We start from the raw sequence: 13,392 nt of genomic DNA on the forward strand, positions 1-13,392 counted from the left end.
CACCCGCGCCCCTTCTCTCTCCCTCCCTCCCGTTCTCTTTGCTGCCCGAGCCGCCCCTCTCTCTCTCTTTTATCTCTCTCTCTCTCTCTCTCTCTCTCTCTCTCTCTCTCTGTAGCTGACAGGTGGGTCCCATTTTTAGCCGAGCTGAGCCACCCGCCGAGCCCACCGACAGCTAAGCCAAGCCGCTCCCAGAGCTGAGCCATGAGCCGCGGAGCCGAGAGCCGAGCCGAAAGCTGAGTCGAGCCGTGAGCCGCAAAAACCGAGCCGAGCCGCTGAGCCCGAGCCTGAGCTGTGAAGCCGTGCCGCGAGCCGAGCCCAACCCGAGCCGACTAAGCAGAATATTCCAGGAATATTCTCCCCTTTTCTTTTTTCTGAATTTCTCTCGCGGCAAAACTTCTGAAGCCCGTTTCTCCTCCGTCCGTTTCTCCTCCGTCCTAACTCCGTTTTCAACGATTCTTCCACCGATATTCATCTAAATTCGAGATCTACCCAATCATGTCAATTTCATAATTTTTGTAAATTGTTTAGTCCTTGTTTTAATTGTTTGATTGATTGTGTATGCCTCTGTCGTTGTTGCGATTATTAGAGGAAGGAGCATTCGAGGAAGACCCCGAGGACCCGGAGTTTGAAGAAGGAGCAAACGAGGACTTCAACGAAGGCAAGTCCTACAACCGTTGATCATGTTGATCCTATGTTTTTAAATACAACCCGTGGAGCCGTTGTTTCAAAAAAGAGGAGTATGCATGATTAGATTAGTAGTTGTGATTTTAAAGAAATGCTAGAATAGTTATGACCCAGCTTGTTTATCCCATGCCTTGTCATTGTTACCTTTATTCCGTTGAAACCCTAGAAAGTTCCCAACATCAACTATAATGATTGCTTGGATGAATGCTTATTTACTAGTATGCTTAGGATTGCTTTGCCTTGCTCAAAAGAAAGAACTAGATTATTTACATATGTTAATCATGCTTTCCAAAAATGTGAAGTGATGTGTGCTTGGTGCATGTGCGAGTAAAACTTGTGTTCATGGGAAAACTCTAGAGTAGTGTTGACGAGGGTGAGTAAGGTACCCCACAAACGTGGGAACTACCTTGGAGCAAGGTTCGCCTTTGTGGTGTTCTTGCTGGGAGACTCTTGCCTCGGTCGTATAAGGATCGGTTCGCCGTGACATCTCACCTAGTATCCACTCGTACAACCACATAGCCTGTATGGGCAGGACTTGACCTAACCCCTTTGACTTAGTGCGGTACCCACCTGGAGGACGGTAGTGGCAATGGGGACCAGGAGAAGACTTGGGTGGTGCGTAGCCCAAGGTCCGGCTGGTGATATTGTTGAGGCTATGTCAAAGCCTTGGGATTGCTAAGTGGTCCTTCCCGTAAATCTTCTAAGGCCCCTGGTATCTTAGTGCCCCATGGGTGGATATTGTGACTTCGTTGTGAGGTCGTTGCGTCTCGTTATGACAGCTTCACCAGTTGCTAAGGTGGGAGCCTGTGCATATCTTGTGGGTAAAGTGTACAAACTCTGCAGAGTGTTAAACCTATCCGGATAGCCATGTCCTCGGTCAAGGACATGCTATGGTTTGGTCACAATGATGAGCTTTTCGGCGTGAGTATCTCCTTGGTGTGTGAGTGGGCTGTGTGCTCGTGTTTTCGAAAAGAAGGATTTTAGCTTTGTGCTCTAAGCCTCCTGGACTGTGTGTCCGCTGGCAAAAGACTTATGGGAACTGGTGGGATGGAAGTATCTCCCCTAGGGCCGTCAACCCCCATAAGCTCAACTTACATGTTCTCTTCCGAAGTGTTTTTATCAAAGTTAGTCTTTGCAAAATGAACCTTGCATCAACAAAACTAGCTTTCCGCAAAACCTAAAAGACTCTACAGCCTTATCCTTGATCTACCCTTAAGCATCTAATTTTCTCCCTTGAGGTAGGACTTGCTGAGTACCTTATGTACTCACACTTGCTAATTGTGGATCCAGATGATTCAGAGGCTGACTTCGTCGAAAGAGAAGATGAAGACTAGATAAGCCAGTTTCATCTGCACTCAAGCTGCCTGTAGGGCATGGGTCGTTTTTACGTGTTTTCGCTGTGCTGTGAGGGTTTGTTAATTTATGCCTACGAGCTTCTATTGTAATGAACTCTGTGTTGTACTCTATTATCGTATTTAATCGTTGTATGTCTGTGATATCTACTTCTGTTGGAATTCGTGCATACCAGCTACTGATCCAGGGACGGGTATGAGCTACACGAGGTGACTTCAAAGGAAGTCCCCATCTTTTTTGTAGCCCGTTGCATCCGTGGTTTGATTTCCTTACTTTTCCTTCATTAATTCCACCCTTAGGGACCACCTCAACAAAACATCAGCACATAAATAAAATCCTAAACCTTGTTGCATAATTGATTTCTTTCAGTTCTATGCAGGTCTCAACTGGTTGAGAGAGGATTCACTGCCCAAAAAACCCTTTACAACCCGTTCGGAACCATTTGTACAGTCGGTTTCCGAACCAAATGTAATCAAGCAACCGTAAAAATGGGGTGGTATTAGAGTCAGCTCCAGAACTGATTGTAAAAAGGATTTGTACAATCATTTCTTACTCTGAACTATCTGTTATATTTTATTTTCGAAAAATGAGCATTTCGATGATGAAAATATATTTTCACCTGGGAAAATCACCCTCGGCTACCTACACGGTCGCGCATCACGGGCTTGTTTGGATGGAACCCTGGGCTAGCTGCCTGGACGATTGACCTGCCTGTGAACTATCTGTCACCGATTGCAAAATTGCCTAGTCAGGCAGACTAGAATTTGTGACAGTGTTTGGTTGAAGCCCTCGATACATGCCTGAATGGATAGAAGATACATGCAGTGTTTGGTTTATTAGTTGCCTGGAGTTGCACCCATCATAGGTTCAAAGTGTGGTGAGATTACCCCAAGATAAAACATTTCAATTGCAGCAAAGTCTTGGCTGATATTTGAAGCATTTCACAAGTACTAGGAACAACCAAAGAAAATATTCAAATTGTTCTAAAAAAATGAGTCTAGATACTGTAGGCTAAATAAGCATTCCGTAATACATTACAAGTACAGTTTCAGTTCATAACTTAACATTATGATCATAGGAAGTGCGCATAGGTTATTCTAAGAGGCTTAACCTCCTATTCACAAAAGTTAGAACTTTCCTATCCAGCTGCTCACATAGCAACTTGTCATGCTATGCATGATGGTACGAATTAGGTATCAATTAGCAATTGTTTAAACATATACAGTGCAACAATCACATAACCAAAAGTGTAAAACAAAAAAGACCCCATCAACCACACTCAAAAGCCTATGCAACCAATATTTTTGCTGACAAGATCACTCATTGTCAGGATCACCACCAGATAAATACTTGTACACCCAGCGCTCAAGATACTCTTGACCCATATTGATGAGGCAACTGTGATGGACTTGAAAGTCTAGCTTGCAAAATATTGTACTTGACCCATAAATACTTGTACTTGTACCTCGGGTGCTTAGTCATGGGCGTTTTGGGGCTGGTTACTCGAAGAGTCACCATCGAGGCCGAGTTAAGGGTGTCGTACGTCCTGCTCCCTTTCCTTGATGAAAAAATGGTCTCTTTAGCATTGGCCACGATTCCTTACTAGGGAAGTCATCTCCTAGATCCACCCGATCGATCATCGGGTCTTTATCGGGTGAGAGGGCAAAGTTGTCGTAGAACCCCTTGTCCAAGTAGCCGGATGTTACATAGACTTGGGTGGAGTCAGTGACATATTTCATGCCAAATTTGGCATCAACTATCGATGATTTGTGAACCACCGATCTTATGATTACGTGAATGATGTAGGGGTACTTCCTGTAGCCCTAGTCATGTTGTCTTGTATTGATCTTCGAGACAGATTATAAGGAGGGTTTTAGCTAGTCTAGATCGATCTAAACCTAGTCGAGGGCTTCTTATATGAAGTTTCGGTGAGATGTTGATGTAGATCATGAGTACAGAAGGCTCGGGGCTTGAGGCTTCTGTATGCTTGGGCAATAGGCTTGTGTCTTTCTCTTGCAGGGCTCTGGCTTCGTAGATATGTGGGGATTGCCGTGTAGACTCCTTTCCGAATAGGATTCGGTCATTTTTAAATTTAAGGATAAACTGTCTTGTTTAAGGGATATTGTGGAACCTGCCGGTAGCTTCCATACGTCTAGGACTCTTTTCCCTGATACAGTCCTATCCTTTGAGAATTTAGGAAATTCGTATACGTATAGAACAATCATATATAATAATTTTATATTACTCGTCGCCAGATAGATTAGATAGATAGAAGCTTTAGAGTTCGGGTCCCTTTCTTTTTCTTCTGAGACGAGTTTAATGGCACATGTGGATAATTCCGAAACAGCTACGACGGTATTTTAGATGTAGGTGTGGGACACTAGATTAGATCTATTGGCTATTGTTGTTTAGGATGAGTAGGAATCAATGATTAGATGTTTTGCTTTTTGTGGGGATTTCTAGAATTTATAGGATTTTTCTTAGATTTTCTTGATTTTATGATTTTTGTGGTGCCTTCACCAACTGTTATTTTTATATATTATGGTATTGGGCCTCCATTTTTGCCTGGCTCCCGGTCCTGCCAGAAAAATCGTACAATGACCGGCCCTAGAAATGGCACATCTTGTGTTGAACGGGATGCAATCCATACATCTTGTATTTTTAAGACTTTCTGACTGCCCATCGACCCAAAATAAGTCATTCATACGCTTTAGTCCTCAAACTGCTGACAAATTTCCATGTGTAAGATACAGCTTTTATGATTTTGATCTTCTACCATCCAGCAGCAGATACAAAAATACATGAAAATACACTATACTAGCAAGATGAAGCCCCTTACATTTCGACATTCCCAACCATCACTTATATACACGCCATTGTTCTTGCCAAGGCATGTATGTAGTTAGGCAGCATAACCAATATATATAACATTCAGTTACACAAGCTAATTTCTAAGAACTTGCATATTGATCGTTCGAAAAAAAGAACTTGCATATTGGAACAAGTACTATATATCTAGTTGGGCTTGAAGAACTTGAGCTTCATCCCATTGTTGACGATGCTCCAGACGCCACCCAGGGAGAATGCCAAGCTGAACGTGGTGCCGAGCAGTCCAAGGCCCCAGTTCAGGTACCAGCTAAAGGTGAACCTCTCCGGCTTCTTGACACGGATCCACATGAAGCACGGGTACGCGAAGGTCACAGGAAGGGTCAGCCCGCCGAGCAGCCCGGCGAGGCTGGAGAGGAATGGCAGCGCGACGCTGATGAACAGCGAGATGAACCCGTAGAAGACCCTGAACCCTGACCGGACCCAGGTCGAGCATGGGCGGTTGGTGCGGCCCGTGTAGTAGGCCTCAAAGCTGTCGAACACTGGCATGGAGTAGATCTGGAAGCTGCTGAGGCAGTTGAGCACGACGAGGAGGAACGTCGATGCGAGGAGGCACCGGGGGATGTCGTGGCTGTGGAAGGCGTAGAGCGCGGACAGCATCCCTCCTGGTGGCATCTGCAGGCGCAGGGCGTGCAAAGGGGACAAGCAGAAGGTTCCAGGGATTGTTAGGTGCAACGCATGAGGATGATGGTTCATGAGTCATGAAGAACTTGCCATGTTTCCGTAGGCCCAGAAGCCTCCAATGGCGACCGGGAAGAGGCACATTGCAATCAGAAGGTACGCGACTTTGGCCCCGCGCCACATAGGCACATGTGCTGGATGTTTGAAAGTCGACGGCATTGTTGCCTGTAAGATTCAACAGCAATTTACAAACATTAAGTCACCAAATTAGACCACTGAGTGAAGTAATGAGTAGGTTTCAGGACAAACTATTCGCTCGGTGATAAATTCTAACCTGTATTTCCAGTGCAAGATTGTGCCCCCTGAATGCAAATGCTATTATCCCAAGGGCGTTCAAGGTCGATAATAAGGATGCACCAAAAGAAGTGGATCTCATTGGCTCATAAGAGATTGTTGGTGGCTGTGGTTGGCTGACAGAGAGAACCCAGGACATGGTACAGTACATTATCGCAGTTGCACCGCCGATGAGAGAAAGCCCAGCGATAGAGTTGAGATTTGGAAGCTGAGAAAGAACTACTGCCAAGGATGTGAACACCAAGTACCACTCCACCGTCGAGATGGGACTCGGCGAGCAGAGCGGGCCACACACTATTTGGAAAAACATCTTCATGGTCTCTCCTCCAACAAGAATCAATGCAGTTGCAGTCCCCGCCGACAGATAAATAGTTGGGAAAAGAGCCAACCACACTCCAAGTCTTTCTCCTGAATGAATAAATGAATAACAATCAGTAATTCGTTCTATTTTCTCTCTCCTACCATGTGAATTTAGTAGCTATCAAAGGAGGCACCGAGCAGATCAGCAGAGAATCTAGATTCCTTGCATGTTCTCAGTTTGTTGTAACCAGAGGCAATAATTAGTGAAATTGCATAATGCAATAGTTTGATTAACCATCAGAAGGTCCCACATTGTATACTACTATAACATGAGAAGGATACATTAACCATCAGAAGGAACAGCTCAAGATCATGATCCAGAAGTGACCAAATCAAATGGGTGTTCTTAGATTAGCCTGGCAGGCTGGCACTACCACATCAGTAACACTTCACATCCTATTGGAACAGCACAAGACGCTGTGAAGAGATACTTTCCAGCTCATATGACAGAGATCTTACTGGCAAGTAATGGTGAGATACATTGTATACTCATCTATATATTGCAGACATGTTAGTGACATTCGTGAATCTAGGAATCAGTCCCCTCAAAAAAAAATCTAGGAATCAGAAGTTATTGTCACGAACTTGCAAAAATAGTAGAGTGCATGTCTCACCAAATGCAGCCTGTGCAAGCTCCACATATCTGTTGTACCGCCTGCCTGGTACAGCTTCATGAAGCTTCACTAGGATCCAGAGTGTGTACAGTTGCCAGAAATAAGCAATAGTCATTGATATTATCCCCCAGCTCCTGCAGTGCAAACAGTCATGCCTTACAAATGGTTTGACGCTAAATTATTGAAAAATGAATATTTAAGAGAAACTAGCTGAAACCCAGTCCAAACGGACGCTACAATCAATGTTACAACAGTAAAAAGAAAAAGTCTCACTTGCATGTCCTTTTATTATCCAGTAACAATATAGTCTTATCAATCTCTTACAAGTGTTGCACATGCTTGCAACAACTCATAAAACTAGTGCAAGTTACGAATATAAAAAACAAGATAGCCATAGAATATGAATTGTTCGTTTATCTTCTGCTGGTCTTTTGAGATTTGTGGTTTCTGCCCTTAATCTCACAGCTTTTGGATATTCTGACTCCTTTTTTATCTGGCCAATACTGAGAGTAAAATTCAACAGTCAACTCTCACCAAGCCGGGGAACAAATTAAACCATTTCCCGGGGAACAAATTTAAAAAATGAAGGAAATAAAAGGAGGGGCAAATTAAGCCAATCACAGGAACCTCTCTGTCCCTCAAATGAAGCCATGGACAAGAGCAGAGCATGCATAACAACTCAAATGAGGAGGGGGAGGAGGGGGAGGAGGAGGAGGAAGAATGCAGGCAGTAAAGGTAGTAATGGTGGTCGCTCGTATACCATCTGAGGCCTGGGAAGGCGAGCGGGAGGAGGAGCGCCTGGAAGCCGAGCCCGGCGTTGAGGGAGTGGAACGCGGCGTAGCGCGCGTTCCCGCCGCGGCTCTCGGTGACGGGCAGCCAGGCGTCCCGCGGGTCGAGGCGCGTGAGGTGGCCCACGTCCTCCAGGTACCCGCGCAGGCCCTCCACCACCCGCCGCGCCGGCGTCCCTAGCCCCTTACTCCTCCCCGTCGGCGTCGCCGCGTCCTCCGGCGTCGACAGCCCCCGCGGCGTCGCCGGGATCGACACCAGCTCCGGCTCGCTCGCCGCCGCCCCCTCCGCCGCCATTGCCATTGCCGAGTTCTTGGCCCGGCCGCTCCCCGAGTGAGAGATTACACTTCTTGCCTTGTTGGAGTGCCCGAGTGAGTTCTTGGAGCTCGTGTCGGGTCGGGTGGGAAGCCAAGAAAAGGTGGCGCAGGCCGCAGGAGACGGAGCTGGTTGTTGAGTGGGGGACAGGACGGTGACTTCCGTCTCGGGGGCAGAGAGAGACTGAAATAAATGATGCACGGGAGAGAGAGGGAGAGGAGAGAGACAGCGTGTGTACGAGATGAGACTGTAGACGGCGCGTGCCATGTCCTGGCATGTCTGTCCGTCCGTCCTTGGGGCCAGGCGGGGCGAAAAAGTGCTGGGTCTAGGGCGGCGAAGTGTTCGACTCGTCAACATGGTGGTGGCAGGGGCAGAGGAGAGAGCCGGGGTTGCTGGTTGCTTGCGCGGCGCTCGCATTTTCACCGTGCGGTCAACTCGGCAGGATCGTGTTGTGCGGGCAAGGGTTTGCGAGTGGAGTGGACTGTAGGAGGCGGCAGCACGTGCATTGGTTGACGAGTGGTGCGCAACGCAAGGATAGGCGCAGTGCCGGTTTGCAGGGACGAATGGCCTGCTTTCCAAGCTTGCACAGCCCACGCTTCTTCTCCATCATAGTACACAGCTATTTTTTTTAATTAAATGGACGAGCCACACGCGCACGGCGCAGGCTACTAGAAAACTTTCGTGTGATTGGAACCAGCCTTAACTTGTGTGTATAATCATGAAGAGAAGGGTTATTGGTGACTCACATTAACCTGAGTAATATGTTCCCGTGCATTAAAAAATACCGATTTGGCTTTCCCAGTTGAGAAGCCGACGAGGTACTTTACTCCCGAGCTTGGCCTGAGTCATGCAAGTTCAACCCATTCAACCTCTCGCATAGCTTTAAATTCATTCAATCAAACAGAAACTCTGCACAAACTTTTCGATACAATCAACTTAGACACTCTTATTTTTAACAAATATGATACTACTAAACCAGTATCCCCTCAGTCTGCATATATGATTCATACGAGAAAAACCTCATATGAACAATCAATCATACCCATACTATATTCACGCATCTTGAAAGTGCACTCTGATTATACGCCTTTCAATAATATCATGAAAGCACTTCGTATATAGAAGTGGCTTTGTCAATGGCACACCAAGAATTTAAGTCAATTAACAAGTTTAATTAAAAAATTGAAGTTAATTAAAACAAAATATGAAAGGGAACAAACAATCATTCTGTAGTTGTCACACACGCTACTACAGAGTAGCCCTTCACTGCTAGTTTTGAAACTGGCAATTGGCAAGCGACAGTGATAGTCAAACTATCACTGCCGAATTCCCCACCGGTAGTGTTGCCTTTTTTCAAAAATAAAAAAATAAACGAGCCGACTCAGCTGCCGCCACCGCCGGCGCACTTCATCGCCACTGCCAGGCTAGCTCGGCCTTGCTCCGCCCTGCATAAGAAAATGGGGCGGCATGAAGGCTGCCGCCACAGCACACACAATCGCACCCTGCTTGCCGCCGTCGTCACCCGCGCCCTGGTTGTTGCCATTGTCTGTGCCCTGCTTGCTGCCACCGCCCGCGCCTTGCCGAGGAGCAATGCTACTGGTCGTGCTCTAGCTGTGGAGCCCCGAACCTGCCGCCACGCGCGAGGAACACGGCCAGAGCCACCAAGCGAAGCCTTGTCACGGTGGGACTTGGGCTTGGGCAAGCGCAGAGGAGGAGCCCAGGATGATGTGGATCTATGGAAGGAGGCGATGATGTGTGAAGGAGGCTCCGGTGCTAGCTTCGCTCCTCCATCTCCACATGTGCCAAGCCCCTGGGTAGTCGGAGCCATCTTCCTCACCACTTTCGCCGGATCCACCATGACGCTAGATCCCCGCCGCCGCAAGTCGACCCGCTTGCCCTGCTTGAGCTCACCCGTAGCCCCTCCACCCTTCCCCCTCTGGCTATTGCTCGCTCATCGGTAGCCATGACCGGGACTTGGGGATTTTTTGGAGTTGGAGTTGAACAGAATGGGAGAAATTGAGTGGACGAGAGCAAATGGTAGCGATAAGGTTAGCCTGGACTCGAGCTGGACGTGAGGTTGTGAGCCAAAATCAGATTGCATGAAAAAATCGGTTCCAGCCATAGCTTCACTATCGGTTGGTATTAACAACCAGCAGTATTAGTACCAATGCCGGTTTATGGTTAGAACCGGGAGTGATACTTGACTATCATTGTCGATTCTTTTTTAATAGACTTTTAGTGCTGGTTCTTAATATGATACACCATCACTGCCAGCTCATAAGGAACAGATAGTGATGGGGTGGTATATATGGGGTTTCTATAGTAGTGACATATTTGTGGCATGTCTTTGATAAGGTTTAGTGAGGAAATAATACCACAACTATGAAATAGTTGAATACAAAATGGGATGGGATGGGATGGGACGTATAGATAAGAAGTTTAGTGCACCACAAATGTTACAAGTAACAAAACTCATACTTGCCTAATTTGATTCTGACAACGAAGCCTTAATGCCTGTGTAATAAACTCTTTAAACTTCAAACTGCATTATGCTATCATGTTTACACTTTGTTTTGTTTTTGTTTGGCTGCATGCATTTGAGTATGCAGCGGCCGGAAGTGAACTCTTATTCAGTTGTATCCTCTTAATGTAATGAATAGGGTCAATAAATGATACAACCTCATTTTTTCCAGCGGATCCTACGAGCTCATATTGTTAGGGTTACAATGTTTTTTACTAGGTAATAGCCATTTTTTAGGCAGCAAAAAATTAGGGAGAGAGAGAGAGAGAGAGAGATCCGAGAAGAGCAAAGGAGCAGAGATGCATGGCTACAGCGAAGTGAGAGAGAGAGAGAGAGGTAGCTGCAGTAAAGGAAAGGGCAAGGGTCACATCGACGACGGCCATGAGTCGGCCACCCCATTAGCTACGCGTCTACCAATCCAGAGATTCCGAAGGATAAAGCTCGCTTCACATAGTTTGATGCATCCTCTGACGAAGATACTATGCCAGATTATGATGTCAATGTTCTCTTAGCTAGCTAGCAGGATGACCCGGCGGCTATTAGTCCTAGCCATGAGAGTCGTGTTGCAAGTAAATGTCGTGACAGAGCTCCACAAGGGAAATCGAGTCCATCAAAACTCCCCTCACCAGCACATGTCCAAGACGTAGACCAACGTCGTAGAGATCACCAGTTGTTGTCTCGCCAATTAGTGTACAATTCCTTGGTCCGGTAAGGCAACTATGGACAATTGCCTCCGATATTGCTCAATACCTACAAGGCATGAGGACTCTATTCTCCAATCTGCCTAAGAGAAGATGAAATACTCTAGAAGGGGAACGGTTGTTGTGAGACATTACTTGGATTATCACCGATGTATAGCAATGGGTAGAAGCCTTAAGCTTGGCAAGATCTACCACTCGGACAAGTAGTTCACGTTGAAATAGTTCTAACCTAGTTTTCCCACATCAAAGGATGAGGATAGGTCAGCCTACGAAAGGGTGCACACCTGTGACCAATAGGTATGTCATGCAACACCACCCAAAGACCACCCTAATCGAGGTCTACACCATGAGATTAATGAACATCGCAATCGGATGGAAAATCGAGATAGATCTCCCAGAAGGGCTAGGCCAAGTTCCGGGAATCAAGTCAATATGATTCCTGAAGGTTAGTGTTATGTCTTGTTTCTTGGTAACCCCGGTCGTGGTCAAGCCCATCATCAACAATTGTAAGGTAAACCGAGTTCTTGTCGATAGTGAAAGTTCTTTGAATATCTTGTTTTTTTGGTACTTTGAATGCTATGTAGGTACGGAGAACAAGGATTGAGCCTGTGTCGATGATTGGTAGAGTTTATTATCCAAATACTTATTTAAAGTAGGGATACCTGATAATCAACTTTGCATATTAAAGAGGAGGACACAAGATTTTATATAGGTTTAAGCTTCCATTAGGATAATAATCTTACGTCTTATTTTGTGTTGATTAATCTCAGGAGAAGATAATTACAATGTGAATATATCTAGATCTAATCTTAAGGATCATGGTGACTCCTTTCATGTTCTAATTTATAAAGCTATTGCCGAATAAATCTAATCGTGGCTCAAATCTGTTGCAGATCTCAATAGGTTGTTTATCCTTCTATCTGACTAGGCTTACTTCGTATTGCTTGTCTGACTTATAGCTTCCAACCTCACTTTATTTCCAATCTACCCTCTCTTTCTTTTTTTGGATGTACCCCCTCCCCTCCTTATATAAGCGGGTTAGGGAGGCATACTGTACCCGAAGTCTCTAAGTGTAACCTTTCTAAATTATATTACTTCTGAACATCTAGAGGAGTTGTTCCTAATCCGGGGATTGTTTTCATGTAGAACATGATATATTGCCTGAAATATTAGCATATGTGTTATTTCCCTCATAGCGGTACTTAAGTCAACAGCGCCAACGAACGATGCTTAATCGATGCAAGCGATCTATGGTACCTGGATCCCTCTACCAACCTGCCCTTAACACCGCCCACATCTCAGCTCAAGTTCACAAACTCATCATCTCAGCTCATCATTTCCACGGACAATAAGTAAAGTCATATAGCTCGCGAATGATGGAACATTCCACTGCTCAACTTCTACTGGCGACCTAAGCATTTCTAGGCAAAGTTCACGTAAGTTTTAAGTTAGATATTAACATCATATACCCAGGTTATAAGGATGGAGATCAACAATATATCAAGGTAGGAACATATACAACAAATATATCCTACCCACAATCTCGAGATCAACTCGCTAAAACATGCATATACTACAAATAGCAATAACTAGCAAGATTATCCATCATCAAGTGTATAAAAAAATGATGAAGTATGCATAGATGCTTGCCTTGGTGCTTAGTAGGTTCACAATCAAGATCACACTCAGGTACAGCCTCAAGTATTCCCACGTCACTCTCTGGTTCATCGTTTGCTAAAAGAAACAATGATGCATTGCATTACATGATGAAATGCCACGACAAATGCTCCAAATGCCATGAAAATTTGCAAGGACATAAGGTAGTGAGGCTCTATTTGTTTCAGCTAAAGATTATAGATTATGATTCATAATCTGCAAGCTTAAACAAACTGGCCCTCATTACAATCCAGCTTGTAACAATCCAGCCCCTAGATTGTAACAATCCAACCCCTAGATTGTAACAATCCAGCAATCCAGAATCCACAAGCTTCTGCAGATTGTACAATCTACAAGCTACTTTTTACGATCTCTAGCCGAAACAAACAGACCCTGAGTAATGGACATGATGCAAAAATATTTACTTGAATTAAAATTTATTAGTTCATTGTATAATCAATTAAGAGAGGTGCAGTTCAAAAGGACTATTAATTAAAAGAGAGCACAATAAAACAAATTTGACATTAAGGAACCACTTGAC

At 45.2% G+C, this 13,392-nt stretch overlaps 1 protein-coding gene across 1 annotated transcript; it reads right to left on the reverse strand.

Moving 5' to 3' along the window:
• Positions 1-4,835: 4,835 nt before the first annotated feature.
• On the reverse strand, positions 4,836-8,124 carry LOC133904327 (lysine histidine transporter-like 8). Its single transcript, XM_062345794.1, has 5 exons — positions 7,633-8,124; positions 6,873-7,006; positions 5,879-6,306; positions 5,638-5,769; positions 4,836-5,538 (listed from the first exon to the last, which is right to left on the reverse strand). The coding sequence occupies exons 1-5, from the start codon at positions 7,959-7,961 to the stop codon at positions 5,053-5,055; spliced, it is 1,509 nt and encodes a 502-aa protein (XP_062201778.1). The 5' UTR covers positions 7,962-8,124; the 3' UTR covers positions 4,836-5,052.
• Positions 8,125-13,392: the final 5,268 nt, after the last annotated feature.

Source organism: Phragmites australis, chromosome 22 (assembly GCF_958298935.1).
Source record: "Phragmites australis chromosome 22, lpPhrAust1.1, whole genome shotgun sequence".
Classification (NCBI taxonomy): Eukaryota; Viridiplantae; Streptophyta; class Magnoliopsida; order Poales; family Poaceae; genus Phragmites; species Phragmites australis.

Excerpts from the sequence above, each read along its gene's own strand:
- LOC133904327 (XM_062345794.1), bottom strand. The coding sequence starts at position 7,961 with ATGGCAATGGCGGCGGAGGGGGCGGCGGCGAGCGAGCCGGAGCTGGTG. Across the intron at positions 7,007-7,632 it reads GCCTTCCCAGGCCTCAGATG|GAGCTGGGGGATAATATCAA; the intron begins GTATACGAGCGA and ends TTTGCACTGCAG. Across the intron at positions 5,770-5,878 it reads ATCTTGCACTGGAAATACAG|GCAACAATGCCGTCGACTTT; the intron begins GTTAGAATTTAT and ends TGAATCTTACAG.